The sequence below is a fragment of the Salmo trutta genome, chromosome 17 (assembly GCF_901001165.1).
Source record: "Salmo trutta chromosome 17, fSalTru1.1, whole genome shotgun sequence".
NCBI lineage: Eukaryota > Metazoa > Chordata > Actinopteri > Salmoniformes > Salmonidae > Salmo > Salmo trutta.
In genome coordinates, this window is record NC_042973.1 from 15,582,844 (window position 1) to 15,609,012 (window position 26,169).

Genomic DNA, 26,169 nt, shown 5'->3' on the forward strand with positions numbered 1-26,169 from the left:
CAACGTCAGGTTTCCTCTTAGTTTCTTTGTTGTTTCTATTTAATGTCTGGTTCTCTCTTTCTCACAGAATAGCTCATTAAATCAGCTCCTCGGTCGCCTACCAGAGTTTCTGGGTGGACTGAATAGTCAGAACAATGTTAAGGTGAGAGGTCAAAGGATGAGTGTGTGTGAGCACCTGTGGGTGTGTGTATGCATGTGCATCTGTGTGTTTTGTTTCACTGTTACCTAAGCTCTACCTCACCCCTGCTAGGTGTGGTATAACAACAAGGGTTGGCACGCCATGGCATCGTTTGTCAATGTCATGAACAATGGCCTGCTCCGTGCCAGCCTGCCCCCAGGGCCAGAGCGAATGAAGTATGGCATAACCGCCTACAACCACCCTCTCAACCTCACCAAGGAACAGCTCACTGAAATTGCCATGTAAGCTCTCTCTCTCTTTCTCTCTAGTTTCCTATTCAATTCACACCAAGAAGTCCCATTGTTGATTAAGCCTAAGCTTAGTGTGTCGGAGCGAATCAAATCCCTCTTTTTGGAATTGCTTGTTGTAAGCACTGTTAGACAATAATTGTACTGTACGGAGCAGGTTGAGTACTGTTAGTATGAAAATGTGATAGGTAGGAAAACATGATACCACACTGGCCTTAAGTGACTAATCATTTCTGCTATCAAAATACAGAATAAATTGTGCTTACCATACTCATTACCTCTCTGTTTTCAGGATGACCACCTCAGTAGATGTTCTGGTGTCCATCTGTGTGATCTTCTCCATGTCCTTTGTGCCGGCCAGCTTTGTGCTGTTTCTCATCGAGGAGAGGGTCAGCAAAGCCAAGCACCTTCAGTTTGTCAGCGGAGTCCGGCCCATTCTCTACTGGCTGGCTAACTTCACCTGGGACATGGTCAGTCTCCCACCATCCTGATAGGCTTAACTGATACCCGTTTTGTTAGCACTAATATAAAAGGTACACTCCAGAGCCTTATTCACTAGTTACCTTGAGTTTTGGCTCAAATATCAACTTTATATCAAATCATATCAAATACAATTTTATTGGTTGTGTACACATTTTGCAGATGTTATCGCAGGTGTAGCGAAATGCTTGTGTTTCTAGCTCCAACAGTGCAGTAATACCTAACAATAGAAAACAACACATGCAAGATAAATAACTTATATTATTCATAACTGATGAAAAAGAGACACAAGGGGAATGAAAGTAGGCATGTATTGTCTACGTTTCAGAAGCCTGATAATGTTGAAAGTAAAATGTCTCCTTTCAATCCTTGTCTCTCTATCATTCAGTGGCATGTACTGTAACTCCAGGGCACAATTGTTTTTAAAGTTATCGATCTGGATTTCGCCTATCGGATAAGATTAAATGCATAGAAATAGAATGGCCGAATCATTGACTTGACTTGTTCTATTCATTATATTTCTATGCATTTAACCATATCCGATAGGTGAAATCCCTAATAGATAACTTTTGAAAAACTGGACCCAGGGGATAAGTCTCATCTCTATTGAATTGTACTTAACTGGCCTTTTACTTTCTCCCAGCTGAACTATACAGTCCCGGCCACTATGGTGGTCCTCATCTTCATTTGCTTCCAGCAACAGTCCTATGTGTCTGAAACAAACCTCCCTGCTCTGGTCCTGTTGCTCTTGCTTTATGGGTAAGGGCCATGGACACTGGTGGTTTTGTTATCATTGCACTCATTACTAATGATGTTGTATGTGCACTTCATTACATTCAGTAATAAACAATTATAAAAATGATGATTTATATTTTCAAACATCACTACGACAGTATGTTTGGTTGAGTGGTCATATCAATGTTTATTTTATTTCAATAGCTGAGGTCTCCTTTAAAGAATGTTACAGAGTTGTTCTTAGCAAAGTTCATGGTGCATTACGAAACAAATTCCTTCTTACTGATTAGAATTTCTCTATCTTCCATTTCAGCTGGTCTATCACTCCTCTCATGTATCCAGCCTCCTTCCTGTTCAGTGTCCCCAGCACTGCCTATGTTGTCCTCACCTCAATCAACCTCTTCATCGGCATCAACGGCAGCATAGCCACCTTTGTCTTGGAGCTGTTCGTAGATCAGGTGGGTCATGCACTTGACTATGATATTATATCAGGGCTACTGATTAGTCTCAGGGCTCTGCTGATATTTAGATTTGCAACCAACACTAGGTCAGCTGAGGCTGTCTGGTTACATGGTACAACAGTGTACTACTTTAAATGTTGTTTTTTTAACTTGCTTGTACCACTACAATTGCAAAATGTTTCCCAGTGTTACTGGAAGCAAACATGGCTGCAGATTAACAAATCAGATTTGAATGGTATTCAGACATGAACTCGTCTGTCTGCTTTTCAGCACTTGAACGATATCAACAAGATCCTAAAGAAAGTCTTCCTGATCTTCCCCCACTTCTGTCTGGGTCGAGGCCTCATCGATATGGCTAAAAACCAGGCTATGTCGGACGCTTTCCAGAGACTGGGTAAAATAATTAAAAAAAATATTTTGACCAACTTTTTATTTTGTTTAGTATTTTTTTCCCTGAGGGAGGGGTTGCAGGTACAAAATCAGCCCGCATTCTCCATTTCATCGTAAAATGTTTCCTTGGTGTTAAATAGTCTGTGAACAAACTTAAAATTGATAAATTGATGGTTCGGATTAAGGGATGCCAAGGTCATGTTTTTCCATGTTCTGTTCCAGTTACAGGGTTGTTCAGATTCAATTAGATCTGTGGACCATAGCCATTAAAAAAGTATCTCATAATATGAGCGTTCCAAAAGTTGTTTATATATTATAGAGATCAGTCCTTTCAGGATCATTTATTTATAAATCGCATCATTGGATGGTTCGGTAGTTGGGTTTTTCAAGGGACTCCATAGGCCATCATAGCTGGAAATACCATTTAAAGCTTGGTACGGATAGTCCTCCTACATCCTTCCCTTTTTCCAAGATTGTTTAACTTGCCATATACAGTGCCTTCGGAAAGTATTCAGACCCCTTGACTTTTTCCACATTTTGTTATGGTATCAATCAAATTCATCAGCTGATGTCACAAAGTGCTGTACAGAAACCCAGCCTAAAACCCCAAACAGCAAGCAATGCAGGTGTAGAAGCACGGTGGCTAGGAAAAACTCCCTAGAAAGGCCAGAACCTAGGAAGAAACCGAGAGAGGAACCAGGCTATGAGGGGTGGCCAGTCCTCTTCTGGCTGTGCCGGGTGGAGATTATAACAGAACATGGCCAAGATGTTCAAGTGTTCATAAATGACCAGTAGGGTCAAATAATAATAATCACAGTGGTTGTCGAGGGTGCAACAGGTCAGCACCTCAGGAGTAAATGTCAGTTGGCTTTTCATAGCCGATAATTCAGAGTATCTCTACCGCTGCTGCTATCTCTAGAGAGTTGAAAACAGCAGGTCTGGGACAGGTAGCACGTCCGGTGAACAGGTCAGGGTTCCATAGCCGCAGGCAGAACAGTTGAAACTGGAGCAGCAGCATGGCACATCCTTATTCTAAAATTGATAAAATAAAAAAATACCCCATAATGACAAAGCGAAAACAGCTTTTTAGAAATGTTTGCAAATTTATTAAAAATAAACAGATGCTTTATTTACATAAGTATTCAGACCCTTTGCTATGAGTCTCGAAATTAAGCTCAGGTGCATCCTTTTTCCATTGATCATCCTTGAGATGTTTCAACAACTTGATTGGCGTCCACCTGTGGTAAATTCAATTGATTGGACATGATTTGGAAAGGCACACACATGTCTATATAAGGTCCCATAGTTGACAGTACATGTCAGAGCAAAAACTAAGCCATGAGGTCGAAGGAATTGTCTGTAGAGCTCCGAGACAGCATTCTGTCGAGGCACAGATCTGGGGAAGTGTACCAAAAAATGTCTGCAGCATTGAATGTCCCCAAGAACACAGTGGCCTCCATCATTCTTAAATGGAAGAAGTTTTGAACCACCAAGACTCTTCATGGAGCTAGCCACCTGGCCAAACTGAGCAATCGGGGGAGAAGTGCCTTGGTCATGGAGGTGACCAAAAACCTGATGGTCACTCTGACAGAGCTCTAGAGTTCCTCTGTGGAGATGGTAGAACCTTCCAGAATGACAACCATCTCTGCAGCACTCCACCAATCAGGCCTTTTACTAAGGAGTGGCCAGACGGAAGCCACTCCTCAGTAAAAGGCACATGCACGCCCGCTTGGAGTTTGCCAAAAGGCACCTAAAGACTCGAGAAAGAAGATTCTCTGGTCTGATGAAACCAAGATTGAACTCTTTGGCCTGAATGCCAAGTGTCAAGTCTGGAGGAAACCTGGCACCATCATTACGGTGAAGCATGGTGGTGGAAGCATCATGCTGTGGGGATGTTTTTCAGCGACAGGGACTGGGAGACTAGTCAGGATCGAGGCAAAGATGAACAGAGCAAAGTACAGAGAAATCCTTGATGAAAACCTGCTCAGGACCTCAGACTGGGGCGAAGGTTTACCTTCCAACAGGACAATGACCCTAAGCACACAGCCAAGACAACTCAGGAGTGGCTTCAGGGACAAGTCTCTGAATGTCCTTGAGTGGCCCAGCCAGAGCCCGGACTTGAACCCGATCTAACATCTCTGGAGAGACCTGAAAATAGCTGTGCAGCAACGCTCCCCATCCAACCTGACAGAGCTTGAGGATCTGCAGAGAAGAATCGGAGAAACTCCCCCAAGTATAAAAACCTGTAGTAAAAACCTGTTTTTGCTTTGTCATTATGGGGTATTGTGTGTAGATTGATGAGAAAAAAAAAATATTTAATTAATTTTTAGAATAAGGCTGTAACCTAACAAAATGTGGAAAAAGTCAAGGGGTCTGAATACTTTCTGAAGGCACTATGAATTTTATCCAAATAGCCAGAAGGGAGGAGCCATGGGAAGCATTGAACAACAGAAATTCAGCCGTGGCAATATATTCATTTTGACGATAGAATTCTGCCGGTTAAAGCAACTGGGATATTATTCTATCTACTGAAGTTGAATTGAATTGAGCGTTCTATTAAAGTTTTTGGCAATGGTTTTATCTAAAGAAGGAAATGCATTACCAGTCAAAAGTTCGGACACAACTACCGTAAATTCCGGACTATAAGCCGCAACTTTTTTCCCACGCTTTGAACTCCGCGGCTTAAACAATGACGCGGCTAATATATGGATTTTTCCCCGCTTTCAATTTTTTTTTCTCCAAAAAAACATTCTGTGACGTGCTCAGTTTTTTGGCGGCATGAAGCTTTCATTAGACCAATGAAATTGCCGAACGGGTTAAGGTCAAATAACTTTTTTGTTTACTGTTTAGATTAAATCGAGCGCTCTCAAACTTCCCATCATTCTGATTATGGTAGTCATTTTGTCACCCTCATCATGGCAAAGACACGGAGAAATGCATATGATGCAGCTTTCAAGTTGAAGGCGATTGATCTGGCTGTTGGAAAAGGAAATAGAGCTGCTGCACGGGAGCTTGGTCTTAATGAGTCGATAAGACGTTGGAAACAGCAGCGTGAGGAATTGACTCAGTGCAAAAAGACAACTAAAGCTTACTGCTAATTTTTTATTTTTTGTTACAAGCCGTGTTTCGTTAAAGCCTATTTATTTTTGTTACAAGCCGTGTTTCATTAAAGCCTGTGTAAAGTTCATTTGTTTCAATGTATCGGTAGGCACCTGCGGCTTATAGACATGTGCGGCTTATTTATGTTCAAAATAATACTTTTTTTAAAATTCAGTGGGTGCGGCTTATATTCAGGTGCGCTTAATAGTCCGGAAATTACGGTACTCATTTAAGGGTTTTTCTATTTTTATTTATATATACTCCTAAATATTTTAAATGGCAAACAATTGGGATTTCATAATTAGAGATGGAGTCCTCCATCGGGGTCTTGAGATTCAGTAGGGCTGATTTAGTTAAATTCAGCTTTTTTCAAGTTATAAAATAATCTATGATCTTCAATGTGTTTGGGAGTGATTGAGATACATTGTCTAGATCAGTGGTTCCCAAACTTTGTATAGTCCTGTACCCCTTAAAACATTCAACCTCCAGCTGCGTACCCCCTCTAGCACCGGGGTCAGCGCACTCTCAAATGTTGTTTTTTGCCATCATTGTAAGCCTGCCACACACAGGTTGTTGGTCACAACCCGGCTCGTGGGAAGTGACAAAGAGCTCTTATAGGACCAGGGCACAAATAATAATAATAATAATCAATCATTTTGCTCTTTTATTTAACCATCTTACATATAAAACCTTATTTGTTCATCGAAAATTGTGAATAACTCCCCACAGGTTCATGAGAAGGGTGTGCTTGAAAGGATGCACATAACTCTGCAATGTTGGGTTGTATTGGAGAGAGTCTCAGTCTTAAATCATTCTCCACACAGTCTGTGCCTGTATTTAGTTGTCATGCTAGTGAGGGCCGAGAATCCACTCTCACATAGGTACGTGGTTGCAAAGGGCATCAGTGTCTTAACAGCCCAATTTGCCAAGCCAGGATACTCTGAGCGCAGCCCAATCCAGAAATCTGGCAGTGGCTTCTGATTAAATTACATTTTCACAGAACCGCTTGTTGCAATTTTGATGAGGCTCTCTTGTTCAGATATCGGTAAGTGAACTGGAGGCAGGGCATGAAAGGGATAACGAATCCAGTTGTTTGTCATCTGTTTTGGGAAAGTACCTGCGTAATCGCACACCCAACTCACTCAGGTGCTTCGCTATATCACATTTGATATTGTCCATAAGCTTGAGTTCATTTGCACACAAAAAAATCCTGCAATGATGGAAATACCTTTGTGTTGTCCTTGTTAATGCAGACAGAGAAAAGCTCCAACATCTTAATCATAGCCTCAATTTTGACCCGCACATTGAATATAGTTGCGGAGAGTCCCTGTAATCCTAGACTCAGGTGAGAAAAAACATCACCCAGATAGGCCAGTCATGTGAGAAACTAGTCATCATGCAAGCGGTCAGACAAGTGAAATGTATGGTCAGTAAAGAAAACTTTAAGCTCATCTCTCAATTCAAAAACACGAGTCAATACTTTGCCCCTTGATAACCAGCGTACTTCAGTATGTGTAAAAGCTTTACATGGTCGCTGCCCATATCATTGCATAGTGCAGAAAATACACGAGAGTTCAGGGGCCTTGCTTTAACAAAGTTAACCATTTTCACTATAGTGTCCAAAACATCTTTCAAGCTGTCAGGCATTCCCTTGGCAGCAAGAACCTCTCAGTGGATGCTGCAGTGTACCCAAGTGGTGTCGGGAGCAACTGCTTGCACGCACGTTACCACTCCACTATGTCTCCCTGTCATGGCTTTTGCGCCATCAGTACAGATACCAACGTGAGCAGCAGCTACGTTTGGCTACATACGGACCCTTAGTGGAATTCCTGCGAGAGAGTAACGGTTAATGTGATTGGATGTTAATTATTTGACTAGGCTATCTGAATTTGACTGTGTTATTTCGCTGAACACTAGATGGTTTAATTTTATTTTTAACAGTGAAACGAGGCTACTCGGGCAAGAAAAAAACCTCACCCAAATGTATAGCCCCGTTGGAAAATATAAATGGACTGTTTGAAAATGTGAAGGAAAAACAACGTTTAAAAAATGTAAATATGAAGAATAAAATAATTGTGAATCACATTTTTATTTGGCGTACCCCTGACGGCATTGCGTGTACCCCTGGGGGAATACCTGGTCCTGATATAGTAAAATATTTCCTGGCTGAGGGATTGGCATATGCAGTGCCTTCAGAAAGTATTCACACCCCTTGACTTTATACACATTTTGTTGTTACAGCCTGAATTTAAAATGGATTAAATTCAGATTTTGTGTCATTGGCTTACACACAATACTTCATAATATTAAAAAAATGTACAAGTTAATTAAAAAGGAAAAGCTGAAATGTCTTGAGTCAATAAGTATTCTACCCCTTTGTTATGGCAAGCCTAAATAAGTTCAGGAGTAAAAATGTGCTTAAAGTTTCAGATCTCACTCTGTTTGCAATAATAGTGTTTAACATGATGTTTTAATTACTACCTTATCTCTGTACCCCACACATTATCTGTAAGGTCCCTCAGGGCAGTGAATTTCAAAAACAGATTCAACCACAAAGACCAGGGAGGTTTTCCAATGCCTCGCAAAGGACACCAATTTTTTTATTTTATTTAACCAGGCAAGTCAGTTAAGAACAAATTCTTATTTACAATGACGGCCTACCAGGGAACAGTGGGTTAACTGCCTTGTTCAGAGGCAGAACAACATATTTTTACCTTGTCAGCTCGGGGATTCGATCCAGCAACCTTTCGGTTACTGGCCCAACACTCTAACCACCAGGCTACCTGCCGCCCCAAAATTGGTAGATGGGTAAACAAAAACAGACATTGAATATCCCTTTGAGCATGGTCAAGTTATTAATTACACTTTGGATGGTGTATCAATACACCCAGTCCCTAACTCAGTGTCACCCAGGTGTCATTCCTGACTCAGTTGAAGGAGAGGATGGAAACCTCTGACGGATTTTACCTTGAGACCAATGGTGACTTTAAAACCCCATAGAGTCGATTTTGCGGCCCCGCTGAAATCTAATTAGCATAATAATAATAAATCCCTATAAAAATATGTCAGTTTAAGCTAGAGAGATGGTTTTTTTGCATTGGATACATCTCAATCCACCGCATCCACTGATGTTGCACTTCCGTATCTGCAGTGAAAGGTGACAGGGCTTGAGCAGTGTTTGTCAGACCATGAGACATCCCGAAAATCGGTCTTCTCACAAAATCGCCTGTAGCGTCCGAACGGTTTGGCCTACAAACTACTATGACCCCTCTATGGAACGATGAAACTCTCACAAACTCGATGGTGTTCTCCATTTTGCTCTACAAGAAGCGTCTTGGGTCTCGTCTGAAGTCAGTATAGTCAGTCTGCCAACTTCTGTCTGTAGCGTCCGAACACTTTTGGCTATACACTAAAGCTGTCATCAAGGCAAAGGGTGGCTACCTTGAAGAATCTCAAATGTAAAATATATTTTGATTTGTTTAACACTTTTTTGGTTACTACATGATTCCATATGTGTTATTTCATAGTTTTGATGTCTTCACTATTATTCTACAATGTAGAAAATAGTAAAAAATAAAGAAAAACCCTGGTATGAGTAGGTACCTTTTGACAGGTACTGTATATGGAGATAGTTTAGTGCCAGAAATAAGGGGTTAAATACATGTAAAACTTCCTTTAGATATTTGGGGAGGAGTATCTATCATTCCTTGTAGTGAATCTGTAATTCAATGACTTTGTATGGGTTAATAGCAAATTGAAGGTCAAATTACAATTTTCATTAAAAAAATGTTTTATTGATCTTTTTTTAATACTTGAAGGGGTCTTAAAATTCTGAATCATATAGCTAAATGATCCTTGGTATGACCTTCTTAAAACAATTCCATATAGTGTAGTAAAATGTGTCTTTCTCTGTTGAGAGAAGATGAGTTCTTAATGATAATAATCATGTCTAAATTGTCAACATCAAATCAGTGTCAACGACATCATCTGGTTTGATGTGAATTCATTGTTTCCATGTGGGTACCTATGTCCACAGGCGCAAAGCAGACCCTGGACCCCCTGGAATGGGACTTTGTGGGGAAGAACTTGTTTGCCATGGCTGTGGAGGGTGTCGTGTTCTTTCTCTTCACAATACTGCTACAGTACAAGTTCTTTGTCAACTGCAGGTAGTTACTGTGACCTCTGCTGCTGGTATTTCAGTTGGTAAAATGTAATCTCATTCATAGATCCCTTTTCAAATACTGTGCTTGTCAAATGCATCTTTCCTAATTCTTTGCTCAAAATTATTACTGATCACAATGTGATTAGGTATATTGAGTGAGCAACTCCGACACAATGCAAAAGCACTTTAAGACCTAGTGAAAAAAGCGACATAAACACATTACTATAGTATTGCTATCATTATAGGTGAAATCTTTACAGTGAAACCCATGCCACCTCTTCTCCATAGTGTCAGATCAGTGAAATCATAAAAAGATTTGGGCTAAGTACTTCTCAGGTCTTCTTACTCATAAGTCTATTCTTCCAGGCCCTGCTCTGAGCCTGAGTTGCCCCCTCTTGGCCCGGAGGACGAGGACATCGCCAGGGAGAGAGAGAGAGTGAAGAGTGGGAAAGCCCAAGCCGATATACTCACCATGATGGACCTGAGTAAGGCAAGTAAAACAAACTTTGGACTTGTAGATGAAAAGGTTGGGTCATCTACTGTATTTTAGGTTTAAATGCATGGGATATAATCTCTAAGGGGTTAAAACGGATTACCCTGTGTTTATGCAGGTGTACAAAGCTGGCAAGAAGCCAGCAGTAGATCGTCTGTGTCTGGGTATTCCTCGTGGAGAGGTGAGAAATAGAGCTCTGTTTCTGTCAGCCACAAATCTACTGTTGACTCTATAGAGCACTTAGCGAGGTCATTGAGTAGCACACTATACATGTTTTAGATAGGTGTGACTGTGAGTGTTGCATTTTCTCTGCCTCTGCCTGTCAGTGCTTTGGGCTGCTGGGGGTAAATGGGGCTGGGAAGACCTCCACGTTTCGCATGCTGACTGGAGACACTGCGATCACCTATGGAGAAGCATTTCTCAGTCATCACAGGTAAGTAAGACCAGTTTGATTAAGCGGTCACCATTTACTCCGTAGATATACCAAACATGTTTGCGCTTTCCTTCCTGCTATTTTATGACGTTGTTGTGCTGTGAAATAATTTATCGTGGAAGAATTGAAATGACTTTCAATTACATAAGAGGGAGTGAAAGTGAGTCTAGAAATGCTGTTCTCACATTCATTGTATCTATAATGATAATATCTACCGCACTAACCCTACATTATACCTGTACTATGTGATATGTAGTGTGCTGACGGAGATGGAGCGGGTCCACCAGCTGATGGGCTACTGCCCCCAGTTTGATGCCATCTGCGACCTGCTGACTGGCAGGGAGCACCTGGAGTTCTACGCTAGGCTCCGAGGGGTGCCAGAGGAGTCTGTGGCCAAGGTACTTCACACACACGCGCACACACACACACACACACACACACACACACACACACACACGACCTAGCTACACACCAAGTGAATAGGGTAGCAGTTCACCATAGGATTTGTCTTAGAAAATGTCCTGACAAAAGTAACTTGTGTCCCTCTAAGGTGGCTCAATGGGGAGTGAAGAAGCTGGGGCTGACCCAGTACGCAGAGCGAGAGGCCGGAGGCTACAGCGGAGGCAACAAACGCAAACTCTCCACTGCTATCTCCCTGATCGGAGCTCCGCCTGTTATATTCCTGGTAGGTATGAGAGAAAGGAGTGAGTGGATTTCTAAAATAACAGGTGATGCTTTCCTTTCCTCATATCTCCTCTAACCTACAGTTACGTCTGCTCTCCTGTTGTTTATAGGATGAGCCCACCACTGGCATGGACCCCAAGGCCAAGAGATTCCTGTGGAACTGCATCCTGAGCGTCATCAAGGAGGGAAGGGCCGTTGTTCTCACCTCCCACAGGTAAGTGGTGCTATTCATGCCAACAGCGCACCCTCCTAGGCCTCAAACTTGGTCTATTTAATTGACGTCTTAACACTTGTATGGTATGAACATTGGCTAATAATGGGGTGTTTTGCTGTATGTGTGTGTGAGCAGTATGGAGGAATGCGAAGCTCTCTGCACACGAATGGCCATCATGGTGAACGGAAGGTTCCAGTGTCTGGGCTCCGTTCAGCACCTTAAGAACAGGTACAAGTTTACTGCTGATTTGACTAATGTCTTTATAAGGTATCTTAGTGTAACATACATGATCACTGTCAATGTATAGATATGATCACACTTCAAATTGGCCTAAACTCAGTGATACTGTCTTTTTATAGGCCTTCACTCGCCAACATCATTATGATACAGACCTAACCCGTTATACAATTCAACACACAATACAAATCTCCATACACATTTAACAGTATCTAAACCGGCACTCTTTTAAGACTTTCAAATCCCTCACCTCTCCCTATTTCCACTTTGTCATCTTTTCCACAGGTTCGGGGACGGCTACACAATCGTCCTGCGCCTGTCGGGGACCAAGCCTCCCGAGGATCCGTGCCCGGTGGACACCTACATTAAGGGCTCCTTCCCAGGCATCGAGCTAAAGGAGAGGCACCAGAACGTGCTGCAGTACCAGCTGCCCTCCCACTCCTGCTCCTTGGCGCGGGTCTTCGATGTGCTTTCCAACAACCACGAGGAGCTGGGCATCGCCGACTACTCAGTGTCACAGACCACCCTGGACCAGGTAGAGGTCATTCAGATGTCAGTCACGTGGGATGGTTAAAGGTTTAGACTGGGGGATTTCCTTCATAGAATCAGTAGCAAATACTCCAATGTGGGGAGAGAAGAAGTAGGTTATAAAATGTCAGATAACACTGAAGAGGCTAGCAGTTGTTTGCCAAAATAAGTGAAACACCGACATAAAGCATCTTAACAGCCCATTGGGCCACCACAAGCCGCCAGAACCGCTTCAATGCTCCTTGGCATAGATTCTACAAGTGTCTGGAACTCTATTGGAGGGATTCGACACCATCTTTCCACGAGAAATTACATAATTTAATGTTTTGTTGCTGTCTCAGGCACCACTCTAGAATCTCAAATCTGTTCAAATCTGGTGACTGAGACACACAACCTTTAAACCCCCTATGCTCCTATAAGATCCCTCTTTCAAAGTCACTGAGATTGCTTCTTCTAGCCATGGTCAGAGATGCTCATGTCTCCTCCCTAACAATGGGAGTCGTTGTCCCAAAGGCGGGATGGCAGGTGACAAACTTAGGTCCAAAATAAGCCCATAGAAACTTATTTTTGACAGATTTATGAGAGATTAAAACCTCTCACTTCCTCTCTGCCATGGTAGCCAAAATAATGGACAACTGGGCATTTTTATACGTGACCCTAAGCATGATGGGATGTTAATTGCTTAATTAACTCAGGAACCACACCTGTGTAGAAGCACCTGCCTTCAATGAACTTTGTATCCCTTATTTACTTAAGTGTTTCCTTTATTTTGGTAGGTACCTGTATAACACTTCAGAATTCATTTTCTACTTATTCAGTGAGGCATTTGAACAGGGCACTTCTTCCTCCCTCCAAGCACCGACTTCCATTTGCATCTCATCTTAAACCATGCCCGTGTTAACCCTTCGATGTATGTGCATTACCTCCTCTCCCCCACCCTGCAGGTGTTTGTCAACTTTGCCAAGGAGCAGAGCGATGACGACCTGCTGAGGGAAGTGACAGTCAACGGTGGGACACCAGCACCTCAACCCAGAAGAGCGGCCCAGCCCACCCAACCAGGGCAGACAGCCAAAGCAGCTCAAACAACCAAGCCTCCCCAGTCTGTCAAGTCCTCAGACTGCAGACCCAGAGAGACCAAGCCAAACGGGGTCACGGACAGTGGGATGGCGATGACAAGCAGGCTACAGGAGAAGCCCCAGTCGAGCAGGGGAGAGAGCAGGAGAGAGTTGAGTAGTCGGAGGTCAAGCAAGGAATCGTCCGCCAACGGATCCAAGGGCACAAGGGAGACTTCAGGCAATAAGGATCCAACCAGTCTGTTCCTAGTGGGTAGCAGCACACAAGACAGCAGTGTGTAAAGTTATTGGGGAACAGCCCCCTTAATGGACAGACCGGGAGCGCTGTGCCCTCTAGGAGAGGGGGGAAAGTACTACCGGATAGCTCCTATATTTTCTGGGTGTGGTGCCTTGTTCATTCTCCATCACAGCTATACTGTAGTGCTCCAATACATCCAAACTAATTATATTCACCTCCAATTATATACAGACACTTTCATGGGTCAGGTCTTTTGCTTATTATTTACTTTTTATTTGTCATTTCAATTTCCAAATGTTTTGAAAATTAATGATGGAATAGTGGTATTCCTCATGGGTCAATCATCGAGTCTTTCAATATCTTAGCATTTGCATTTTGCCTAAAGCACTTTAACTGAGAAATGCTGCACACAATGATTGTTACATTATCACTGAAGATGTTCAGGGCAACAAAATCATCAGTATCTTTTCACATTCGTCTCATGTTTTGCACAGAGAGAAAAATATATATTTTCTGATGTCCAGTCACGTTTATTATTTGATGCTAAAAACATGGTTTATTTGCACTGGCACAACATTGAGATGTACAGTTACCAGACTGCATACCAGACTCCAAACACTGCCTTCATTAGGTAAACTGTTGTTTTTATATCGTTTTTTTATCTGTTTTTAATTGGGCTCATGTTATACTGTATGGAACTTGAAAAAAATATATGTAGCTGTAAATCCAAAGCAGTTTACTACTGTGCTGTACTGCAGTCTGACGTATTGGAGAGATACAATAACTGATAGGCATGTGTAGAATATCTATACATACAACTGAATGTATGGTCTTATGATGTACTATATTATGCTTGAACATTCATACTTGATTGTGTGTATGATTATTTATGTGTACATACAACTAGATGTATTCAGAACATATAGTAATAAACCTTTAAATGGGGATACGTCGATCTTGGGTATTTATTTATTAACATGTACAATTTATCTATTGTTGATGGTGATTCATCCATGTTCAAAGGCTTCCTTTGGTCATACTAAGGATGACAGGCAGTTTGGTTTTATTGCAGAGGGAGGCAGGGTTCTGCATTCCATTCTCTGTTACTAGAGTGGTCTCTTTCTGCCCACCGATTGGCTTGACCTCTGGACATCAAATACATTAGTTAGCCATTAAAAGGGGCTTCATCTCAATCAATTGCCACAATAGAACAACAATGATCATGAATTATGACGGGTCTCTGTGCTCATTGTTGGGACGGCTAGTAGGCTAAGAGCGTTGGGCCAAGAACCAGAAAGGTGAAAAATCTGATGTGCCCTTGAGCAAGGCACTTAACCCTAATTGCTCCTGTAAGTCGCTCTGGATAAGTGTCTGCTAAATGACTAAAATGTAAAATTGTTAAAGGATAACCTTCCCATTGTAAGCACTATTGATGGCACAGTACTCTGAGCTATAGTCTCCCTGGTGCTGGAGCCTCTTCTCTCTCAGGTTTCGCAGCACACCAGCCAAGAGAAGATGATCAGGATCGGTCAGTCCCCATGTCTCATCCCTCTTTCTCTCTCTCCTTCCCACTCGCTCTGCAACTCTCTGAAGCAGGCCTTCTATACTGGACACAGATCTCAGGGAGGTGAACCTGGGCAGACCTCTGAATAGAGACAATATGAAGATTTAGATGTAACTGCTTCAATGGTGGATGTAATTGCTCATTCAGTATTTGATACACAATGGATTACTTTTTTATTTCCCTTAGATCATTTGTGGAATAAATTATAAGGTACATTTATAGTGTATTTTGACAAGGTTTGATGCTCTGTTTACCAATTAAATAATTGTGTAATACTTGAAAGGTGGTGAAAATGCAGCTGATCCTTACACATTGGGAGATAATGGTGCTGTCCATAAAAGTGCTGGTCTTCTGCAATAAGATCATGGGAAATCGTGCCTTATTCTCAAACGCTTTTGTCCCCTTGGAGGATTTGACCAAGGCATCTTGGTCTGATACGCATATCTGTGGCAGAGATGTGTGTGACACTGGCATTCCCAAGCACTCTGCATGTGCTAGTCGTGTTGTAGGGGATAGTTTACTTATGGGTGGTAGTAAAATAGGCTTCGCTAGATGGCTTGCTATAGCCCTGTCCAATTCTTGTCTAACGTGGGGTCTCCTTTCTTGGTCTCTCGGACGCTGCTCACCAGACTTTGATGTATTGAAGGTCCTTGTATCTGTGCTGGTCCCAGGTTCCTCTTCATCCAGCGAACCACTGCTTTCCTCTACAGGCTCTTTGGCTGAAGCCAAGTCAGGCCATAGATTGACACAGATTTTCACCACTCTATTGTCTAATCTCTCATACGTATTGGAGACAGGACTTCTGATGTTTGTGGTTACTTCACAAGCCTTAATTAACTTTAAGGCAGTCTTCCTGGGTAGTACACATTTCACTGCTCCCACAACCATTGGATCATCAAGGGTCAGGTGTTACCCGTTTATCACCTATTTCTGGTCTTGTTGCCCTTGGCTTGTTCCTCCGGCCCATTCCTATGTCTACTTGTCTACAATTTGGTCTTAAATAAAAGTTCACACTGTAAACATGATGCTCTAATATTATGTAAGCAAAAGCTGCTTTTCTAAAACATTTGATACTAGTGTTGGTATTCATCTACAAAGGAAAACACCAGGACATACCTGAGAAAGATATCCAAAAGATAAAAGTAGCCTTTTCCCAATTCTATCCCCAAACAAGGAACACCTAGAAAAAACAGTAGGCTACTGACTATGTCTAGCCGGATGGGACTGTCTGGGACTCTGGCTTGTAAATTGTCTCTCTTGCCTCTGGAAGGGCACAGTTAAACATTGCTGTTATGGAAACGTCTACAACCTGAACTTTACGAGACATGTTCAGATGTTATTGAAAATGAGCCTGCATGTATTTATGTAATAAAAAAGAAACGTTAAGGCGAGAAAAATAGTTATTTTGTAGCAAACGTCAAAACTTGGTTTGATGTGGACGATCAAGATTCTAATGACCTAGAGCTCGTGCCTCGTTTTCGGTTTTGGGGCGGGGATAAGCGTTCCTGTTGTCATACCTTCTCTGACAGCGCCGAGCTAGCAAGTGGCTAACTGAACGCCTACGCTAGTTCTGTGTGTATCGTAACTACTGTTTTTGTTCTCACCCCTCGTTTGTTGTTCTTTGCGTAAGATGGTTGTTTTGACAAATAATAATGAGGAACAGGATATTATGTGAGTGAAAAAGTCTAACTAAAGTGGGAACTTGAGAGCTTACGTTAGCTAGCAGCAATCGACAAGCACATTTTAGTAATTGTTTTCAAAACATTGAATATTTGATAGCTAACTTAGTCTGTATCGTAGATTTTGCCCGTTTAGATATCAGGCACATTTGTGTAACTGAATGCTATATTAATATGCTTAGGCTTAACGCTACACTATGGGTAGCTTATGTTAGCAAGCTAGGCTTGCCAGCTGGTGGTGGTACATATCGAAAATATGTGTGTGGGTTTGCCGGCTTCCGTTGATGAAGGTGAACTAAGTTTATCACAACTGGCTTGTGTAGATGTTACATTTACGCCATTTCAAGTGGCTGACCCTAGTTAGTAAGATGTAAAACTGGTTAGCAGGATTTATTTGTTGCTTGAGTCGTTTGTTACACCTCTGCTGCTCTCGTTCTACTCATGCAAAAAATATTTGTCGCCAATCGTTATATTCTCTGACGAGACCTCTTCTACACACACCTAGCTATAGCTGTTACTAATGTAACCAACAATGTACTTCATCAAGCAACCTCATTTGAATGAGCAATTTGTTGGTTTGTGCGCTTCTGTCAGTATGATGCAATGACTATGATAGGACGTTAATAACTACAACGTTGCCCTCTGGTCTAAAAGTGGTAACAGTGAAAATCGACCATTCAGAGCTCGAGAATCTTAATGGGGCGTGGCTTTGAAATCTCAACGCACTGACCCACTTTTTAAGGTGTGGTGTCATGTAACCTGCATCTAGCCTACTATTCTGTGGTCAGTATAGCGGTAGCGAGATTATTCTATTAGTAAGGCCATTCAATATTAGCTACTAGCCACACATGAACAAATACATATTTTGTGAAGAGGTCACCTTCCGAACACATAAGTCAACACACTAATTGAGACCTCATATTTCTTGCTCTCTATTTCTCCCAGCCTGATAGAGGAGCGCAAATGCACCTCTCTGCCCAACTCCCCAGCCAAACGTGTGTCTCCAACCAAGAAGAAACAGTTCTTCATCAACCAGGCCGTACGCAACTCTGACCTCACACCAAGAGCCAAAGGCAAAAAGAGCCAAAGGCGGCAGGAGAACAGTAAGTTCTCATGTCTGTCAGTGGGAATATTTCACTCTGCTGTAGATGGAAGACAGCACATATTCTTAATATCCACTAGCTTGATAGCAGCTGGTCTGAACGTGTTCAATAGTTATAGCCATTAGCCAAACAGTATTTTATCAACATGATTTAGCGATGCTGCCTATTCGTTTTTTATCTCCCCCCAAAAAAGGTCGCTACCTTGCCAATCTACTTGAAAAAGATGAGTGCTCCAAAGACGAGGCAGAGGTATGCAGTGACCCTGCCCTCCCTTCCATCTTTACTGAGGCCTGCACTAATGGCAACTACGTGGAGGTAGGATTCTACTGGTCCCAACTATCTTCAATCAGGCCTCGCTTGTTGCAAGTGAGACTCGCTGAACGTTTTACCACTACTACCCCTAACTAAATGTTTTCCCCTAAGCTGTAGTTCATTGTCCCCATGTCTGTCTCCCAGCAATGGAATGACTTCATGAATCGCTCTGGAGAGGAGCAGGAGAAGCTTCTGGCCCTTCTGGAAGAGGAGGCCAAGAGGAGCAACTCCAACAAGCTCCCCAAGGACCAAAGAGAGGGTGAGAGACCAGGATCAATGCCTGCCACACACCCAACATGCACTGCCCTATATACAAAGCTTGAAGCGTTATGCTGTTAAAAGTTAATTCCCAAGCGTATGTTTCGGTTGATGTGTTTTATCACTACAGGTCAGTGAACAACGATGTTTGCCAGGAAATAAAATGTGTAAATGATGAAAATGAGTGCATCATTGGTTTAAACATGCTCATTGTCAGGATTTGGGGATATTTGATATGAACTGATCACATTTTTCTACTCTGCCATGAATCCAGCCTTCACTGCTCAAGACTACTTCCAGAGGATTGATCGAAGGCTGCGTGCTACGCTGAAACGCAAACAAATTCCCATTGTAAGCATCAACATTCATCATTATGAGATTTTCAGAAATGCTTGTCAACCATATCATGGTTTAACCTAAAGTAAAGACACTGTTATCTGTGCTAGTGACACCTGTCCTCATCAATACTTAATTACACACTAACTTCTCTCTGTCTCATTGCCATTCTCCCCTCTGATTGGTTTAGGGGACACTTGAGGTACTTGAAGAGAACCTTCTCAGTTTCTTTGGTGCTCAGCCTCACTCTGTTTACACCACCAACCTTGGAAGCAGGTACTTTTTTCCCTCTGAAAATGTTCCCCAAACATAATTATCAGAAGTGTTCTTTAAACATTTGAGAAGCTCTTCTGGGCTAACATGTGGACTTGTATAGAAACCAATTATGAATTAATTGGATGTTACTGATTTTGTGTTCTGTTTATAAGCTTTGAGAGGCTACTGCTTCATGCCGTCTGCCAGTACATGGACCTTGTTTCAGCAAGTGAGTAGTAGAATGACCATGATATGTTTATTTTTTTAATACTTTTTTTCTCCCCAATTTCATGATATTCAATTGGTAGTTACAGTCTTGTCCCGTCGCTGCAACTTCCCAACGGACTCGGGAGAGGCGAAGGTCGAGACCCGTGTGTCCTCCGAAACACGTACCCTGTCAAGCCGCACTGCTTCTTGACACACTGCTCTCTTAACCCGGAAGCCATCTGCACCAATGTGTCGGCGGAAACACCGTACAGCTGGGGCCCAAAGTCAGCTTGCAGGCGCCCAAAGTCAGCTTGCAGGCGCCCAAAGTCAGCTTGCAGGCGCCCAAAGTCAGCTTGCAGGCGCCCAAAGTCAGCTTGCAGGCGCCCAAAGTCAGCTTGCAGGCGCCCAAAGTCAGCTTGCAGGCGCCCGGCCCGCCACAGGGAGTCGCTAGAGCGTGATGGGACAAGGAGATCCTGGCAGGCCAAACCCTCCCCTAACCCTGATGATGCTGGGCCAATTGTGCGCCGCCTCATGGTATTCCCGGTCACGGCTGGCTGCGACACAGCCTGGGGTCGAACCCGGTTTGTAGTGATGCCTCAAGCACTGCAATGCAGTGCCATAGACCGCTGTGCCACTCAGGAGGCCGCAATACAGTGAGGGGAAAAAAGTATTTGATCCCCTGCTGATTTTGTACGTTTGCCCACTGACAAAGAAATGATCAGTCTATAATTGTAATGGTAGGTTTATTTGAACAGTGAGAGACAGAATAACAACAACAAAAAATCCAGAAAAACGCATGTCAAAAATGTTATAAAATGATTTGCATTTTAATGAGGGAAATAAGTATTTGATCCCTCTGCAAAACATGACTTAGTACTTGGTGGCAAAACCCTTGTTGGCAATCAGAGGTCAGACGTTTCTTGTAGTTGGCCACCAGGTTTGCACACATCTCAGGAGGGATTTTGTCCCACTCCTCTTTGCAGATCTTCTCCAAGTCATTAAGGTTGAGGCTGACGTTTGGCAACTCGAACCTTCAGCTCCCTCCACAGATTTTCTATGGGATTAAGGTCTGGAGACTGGCTAGGTCACTCCAGGACCTTAATGTGCTTCTTCTTGAGCCACTCCTTTGTTGCCTTGGCCGTGTGTTTTGGGTCATTATCATGCTGGAATACCCATCTACGACCCATTTTCATTGCCCTGGCTGAGGGAAGGAGGTTCTCACCCAAGATTTGACGGTACATGGCCCCGTCCATCGTCCCTTTGATGCGGTGAAGTTGTCCTGTCCCCTTAGCAGAAAAACACCCCCAAAGCATAATGTTTCCACCTCCATGTTTGACGTTGGGGATGGTGTTCTTGGGGTCATAGGCAGCATTCCTCCTCCTCCAAACACGGCGAGTTGAGTTGATGCCAAAGAGCTCCATTTTGGTCTCATCTGACCACAACACTTTCACCCAGTTGTCCTCTGAATCATTCAGATGTTCATTGGCAAACTTCAGACGGGCATGTATATGTGCTTTCTTGAGCAGGGGGACCTTGCGGGCGCTGCAGGATTTCAGTCCTTCACGGCGTAGTGTGTTACCAATTGTTTTCTTGGTGACTATGGTCCCAGCTGCCTTGAGATCATTGACAAGATCCTCCTGTGTAGTTCTGGGCTGATTCCTCACTGTTCTCATGATCATTGTAACTCCACGAGGTGAGATCTTGCATGGAGCCCCAGGCCGAGGGAGATTGACAGTTCTTTTGTGTTTCTTCCATTTGCGAATAATCGCACCAACTGTTGTCACCTTCTCACCAAGCTGCTTGGTGATGGTCTTGTAGCCCATTCCAGCCTTGTGTAGGTCTACAATCTTGTCCATGATATCCTTGGAGAGCTCTTTGGTCTTGGCCATGGAGAGTTTGGAATCTGATTGATTGATTGCTTCTGTGGACAGGTGTCTTTTATACAGGTAACAAACTGAGATTATGAGCACTCCCTTTAAGAGTGTGCTCCTAATCTCAGCTCGTTACCTGTATAAAAGACACCTGGGAGCCAGAAATCTTTCTGATTGAGAGGGGGTCAAATACTTATTTCCCTCAATTAAATGCAAATCAATTTATAACGTTTTTGACATGCGTTTTTCTGGATTTTTTTGTTGTTATTCTGTCTCTCACTGTTCAAATAAACCTACCATTAAAATGATAGACTGATCATTTCTTTGTCAGTGGGCAAATGTACAAAATCAGCAGGGAATCAAATCCTTTTTTCCCCCACTGTATGTGATTTGTATAGTTATTTATGACTTTTAAAGTGACACTGGCACCTAACCTACGTTTGTGGAAAATAGCATATTTCTTCAATATTTTGAGTGCGGATATTTAAAAAAAGATGTACCTTTTACCACCAGAGGTTTGTTTCCATCAAACTGACTTGTTGTAGTTTAAAGGCTGTGTGTGTTGACGTAGTGCACATAAAAAAAAACTTTTGCACTAAAGTTCTCATGTACCGAATAAACAAACATAAGCTCAATTTCCATTGCATTTTCCATTCTATCGATGTTTTTTTACACACACTGTTGCGATAAATGGCAAACTTGCCCACTTTTGTTTTTTGCCCATGCTCTTTAGACAATAGTTCGCTGATATAATGGACATATTACGTTATATGATGAGATGGATAAGAGCAAGATCATTTTTATTTGTTAATTTGCAACTAAGCACCGATCATAATGTCACTAGCATACAAATAAAACCCCTCAATATTTATGGGAAAGAAGCAACAAGCTCATCATGTGCACTTTCACCACCTTGTGAAGTTAATTTCAATCTATTTCATCTGTAGCCTAATGTGCATGCTTTGTCAAGTTGTAGTTGGAAGACCACACAACATAGCATAGCGTGACTGCAAATTTACCTCGACATGGTGGTTATTCTATCAACAATTGCCCAAGAAATTGTTTCCACTGAAATTTGTAGCATAATTCATTTTACAGACACAAAAGATCCCACCATATTGAACAAACAAATTGTCGACATTTATGAAATTGTACCAACAGCTGTCGTAATTTTTTAAAATGTACTGTATGACTTTACTCGTATAAAAACTGTGGATGGAAATGTGGTTAGTAACATGAAAATAGAGCCCCACAGTGGAGGTGTCATAATACCCATAAAACCTTGTCCTAGAGAGATTTACACGGTTATCAAAACGTCACGCCAGGGTAAGCCTACACAGTACACAGCCCTTATTATAAGTGTTTCTAAAATTCCCTACAGGAAATATTAATGGTGTAAAAACAATTGGAACCATTTCCCTGTTTGACCTCTAGGTTTTATGGGTATTATGACTCATACTGTGGTACTCTATAATGAGGTATGTATTGAGAGACGTTTTATGTTGTCTTTGTGTTGCAGGCTCAGACTGTAACGGTGCTCGTCAGACTGATGTCATGAACAAACAGGAGGGCTTGTTCCAGCCTCCCAGCCCCATGCTCTCTGCCTACCTGGAGCACATGAGCTGAGAGACGGTCACACCGCTGGACAGATGGGCCTGGTTCCATTTCACTCCCTAGCCCCATAAGTGCAGACTTGAAAGGTACAGATAGGCATAAGTTAGTGTGTGTATATAGGAGTACTCAAATCCGATCCTGGAAGTCCAGAGTACTGCTGGTTTGATGTCACTGATTAGCCAGAGATTCCACTCAACTGGTGTCAAAAATCTGAATCCGTCCATGATTTGTTGGAATGAAAATCAGCAGTGTTGCTAATATGGATGTCCACATTTAAGTAAGTTGTGTTGACTACCTAGTCCACTCAAGTGCTTTGTGGATGTCATATTGCTCTTAACTATCCAATCCAATTTTCATCTATCTGTCAACTTAAAATTGATGGCCACCAGGGTAAGGGGGCAGAGATCAGAATAAAACTGGGCAAGAGAGGGAGTATGCAGTTCACCTACTGTATTTGTACTGATTATTTAATTAGCCACTTTGAATTGAAAAAAACCCCGCTTTAGTGGTTAGTGGACCAGGCTTAAAACCCTTGGACCTTTTCATGCAACTTGAGAGTGCAGAAATAGCGTGATCGGGAACTATTCTATAGCACAGAACTCATCACTATGATCATTTATCAATGTATACGGCTTTAGAGGTATATCTATGGTTTTTGTTACTTGTACTGGTAAAAAAAAAAAAAACTTGCAAACTCTCTTGGCACAATATTCACATTCTTGCAAAAATATAAGTCTATCCACAAAGATATCGGGCACTTTCCGATTTGACTTTGCATGATTGTGTTTTATTTGGGGGAGAAAACTTTTCAATTGTTTTGTCAAAGATGTACACCATTTGGCAGCTTTTTATACTTGCATGCATAGACCTTGTGTTCTACTGTACTGAATGAAGGTATATTGTTATTCTCCTATTCTTTACATTATTTAGCAAATTATGTAAGTTTACCATCTGACAATGAAACAGGTCAACTTCAAAAAAATGTATATACAGCTTCTTCATAGACTTTTTCAATAGCTATTTGGTTTGGAATGTTTAATCAAATGTACTGTACTGATAATGTGCAGTACTAATGAGTTAATATAACACAACCTTCTTACTGGAGGCTGCAGGCTCAGACTGCAACCTGCTCTGTGCTTTGCCTTTCAGGCACTCTTTTCTATCATAAACCACCCCTGGACTAGCACTTTTGCCTTACGAATGCATTCCTGGAACTTTCAATAAATTCCCTGCTTTTCCAGAAATCCTGGCTGAATGGATTCGGATTTCCTGCTTATTCCCTCCTGATTCTGGGAATCCTCCAACTGGGATTTTGGGAAAAACAGAGAATTTATTGAAAGTTCCAGGAATTTTGGCAACCCTATTTCTATGTATTTGTGTATGTATTTATACATTTATACTAATGACTTTTTGAAAGCATCCATCCAGGTTATTTAAAATATCCATAACATTATTTATACTATCAAAAATGGTATGAAGAAACTTGACCTGCCGGTGCATCTGTGTCGATAACCAAAGTTTGTTGTGCCCGTACATTTAGTTTCTCAGGCTTTCAACCACTCTCTATGAATGTGATTTCACAAGTAACGTATGCATACGAGAAGCTTAACTTCTTTTGAATATTACAACCAACAACCCTCTACTGTATGTAGTGGTGCAATTTTTTTGTCAACTTTGTTGCTTGTTTATTACTAGTAGTGCTGTAAATATTAAGCTCCAACATTAATTAATTGAACTCATGTTCAATGTGTGCCAACAACAGGATAGGAAAAGTTCTGTTTCTGCTTAGTATTCTCTTAACTTAAAGCTTTTTCCAGTGATATGAATGGATGTTTCCTTCAATGATTGTTTGATGCAAGAGTGTATATCTTAAGTAATGTCAGTACATAATTATATCAGTCAACAAATGATAATATAGTAGTTTAGTTTGTAAACGTTTCTCCTATTGTCTAGGTAGTTGGTTGTGTAATCCTTACTGAAAGTGCCGAAAACCATGTCTGAATAGACACATTTTAATAAATGTTAACTCAAGTGTTCAATGACTCTTAAATTACTTGATTATTTAATCATCGATTCAGACAGTATTTCATGAACATCTTAAAATGTATATCCCTTAATATATCCCTTAATTTTGCATTTGGAACGTTAAATGGACAAATGGTAGTCGCAATAATGGAGCAGTATGATGACGCAGTGTCACTCCCTGACAATTTTTACATTAATGTTACTGCTTGATGGACACTTAATATGTAATAAAAAAAAGTGATTGCACAGGATCTTTAAAGAATGTATTACATAACAGGATATGTGGAATGTAATTGGGCTTCAAATGTGAGGAAATGTCCACATAATATGCCACAAGAATGCAATACCTCTGACAAAACATTTCTCTGAGTTGGGTACCACAATGTGAAAGACTAAACTTTTTTTTACCAATTACAAACCTGAACTAAACTAAAACTTTGAGCAATTAGTCAATAGATCTTGGGTCAAAATAAAATGATCTGCTGCAACATCCAAACGTGAAAGTTGGCTTTTACAGTATATCTTTAAATTGTGTCAAGTTTATAAATAATGACAAAGAAAGCACAAACTCAGGGTGTATGTTTAACTAAATGTTCACTTAAACATAGTATGTTTTAGCCAGGAGCCTAGGTGCGCAGTCACACCTGTTACAGTTGGGCAATTACTTGCAGTAATTACTCCTGTTTTGAAGTGTGAAAATAAACATAATATTTTATGATGGTAATCATTGCAATAGCTAACTAAATTGTTTGCAAGATACAGTAGAGAGTATTCTATTTTGAGAGCCGGCATGATTCATGCATCTATCCACTAGATGGCAGCCTAATGTTAGTAATGCGTCAGTTAATGTGTTATAAGGAACTAGTAAACTACAATAAATGATTTGTGTTTTTTATTTATTAATGCAGCCAAATATGTAATAGGTAAAGTGTTGATACTGTTTAGAATGAAATTAGGCTTCAATTAGATTCTGTTTATTAATTGGTGTTTATAATAACATATAGCTGCATTGTTGCTGACCTTTGCTATGTGATTAAAATGCATAGGCTACCCCTTGATCCAAGTAACTGATGCAGAAACGCAAGGTTTCGGCTTATAACTGTTATGCATTAATGATGGTACTAATAATGATGAATTATGTCATAATAATTACATAATTTTATTTCCCAAGGAAATTCCACCATAACATTTATTACATGGGAATTTTGATGAGGGGAAAAAGCAAACGAGTTGGTGAAATTTATAAGCGATAATTAGGACGCGTGGTCTCATCATCTTCATTCAGTTTGCTT

The 26,169-nt window shown here is 41.5% G+C and overlaps 2 protein-coding genes across 3 annotated transcripts in view; both read left to right on the forward strand.

Moving 5' to 3' along the window:
- Nucleotides 1–14,600, forward strand: part of abca7 (ATP-binding cassette, sub-family A (ABC1), member 7) — a 41,184-nt gene extending 26,584 nt beyond the window's left edge. For both annotated transcript variants that reach the window (XM_029695844.1, XM_029695845.1), the window contains 16 exons: nt 68–142; nt 251–420; nt 719–896; nt 1,550–1,665; nt 1,955–2,099; nt 2,373–2,496; nt 9,628–9,757; nt 10,120–10,243; nt 10,365–10,427; nt 10,573–10,679; nt 10,936–11,077; nt 11,230–11,364; nt 11,474–11,577; nt 11,713–11,805; nt 12,100–12,349; nt 13,287–14,600. In XM_029695844.1, coding sequence (XP_029551704.1) covers nt 68–142; nt 251–420; nt 719–896; nt 1,550–1,665; nt 1,955–2,099; nt 2,373–2,496; nt 9,628–9,757; nt 10,120–10,243; nt 10,365–10,427; nt 10,573–10,679; nt 10,936–11,077; nt 11,230–11,364; nt 11,474–11,577; nt 11,713–11,805; nt 12,100–12,349; nt 13,287–13,697 — 2,367 coding nt within the window. In that variant the 3' untranslated portion in view covers nt 13,698–14,600. The remainder of the gene's footprint in view (nt 1–67; nt 143–250; nt 421–718; nt 897–1,549; nt 1,666–1,954; nt 2,100–2,372; nt 2,497–9,627; nt 9,758–10,119; nt 10,244–10,364; nt 10,428–10,572; nt 10,680–10,935; nt 11,078–11,229; nt 11,365–11,473; nt 11,578–11,712; nt 11,806–12,099; nt 12,350–13,286) is intronic.
- A 2,119-nt stretch (nt 14,601–16,719) lies between these two features.
- On the forward strand, nt 16,720–24,891 carry r3hdm4 (R3H domain containing 4). The gene is made up of 8 exons (XM_029695847.1): nt 16,720–16,888; nt 17,842–17,999; nt 18,193–18,314; nt 18,456–18,570; nt 18,844–18,920; nt 19,096–19,181; nt 19,334–19,389; nt 22,758–24,891. The coding sequence occupies exons 1-8, from the start codon at nt 16,848–16,850 to the stop codon at nt 22,862–22,864; spliced, it is 762 nt and encodes a 253-aa protein (XP_029551707.1). The 5' UTR covers nt 16,720–16,847; the 3' UTR covers nt 22,865–24,891.
- Nucleotides 24,892–26,169: the final 1,278 nt, after the last annotated feature.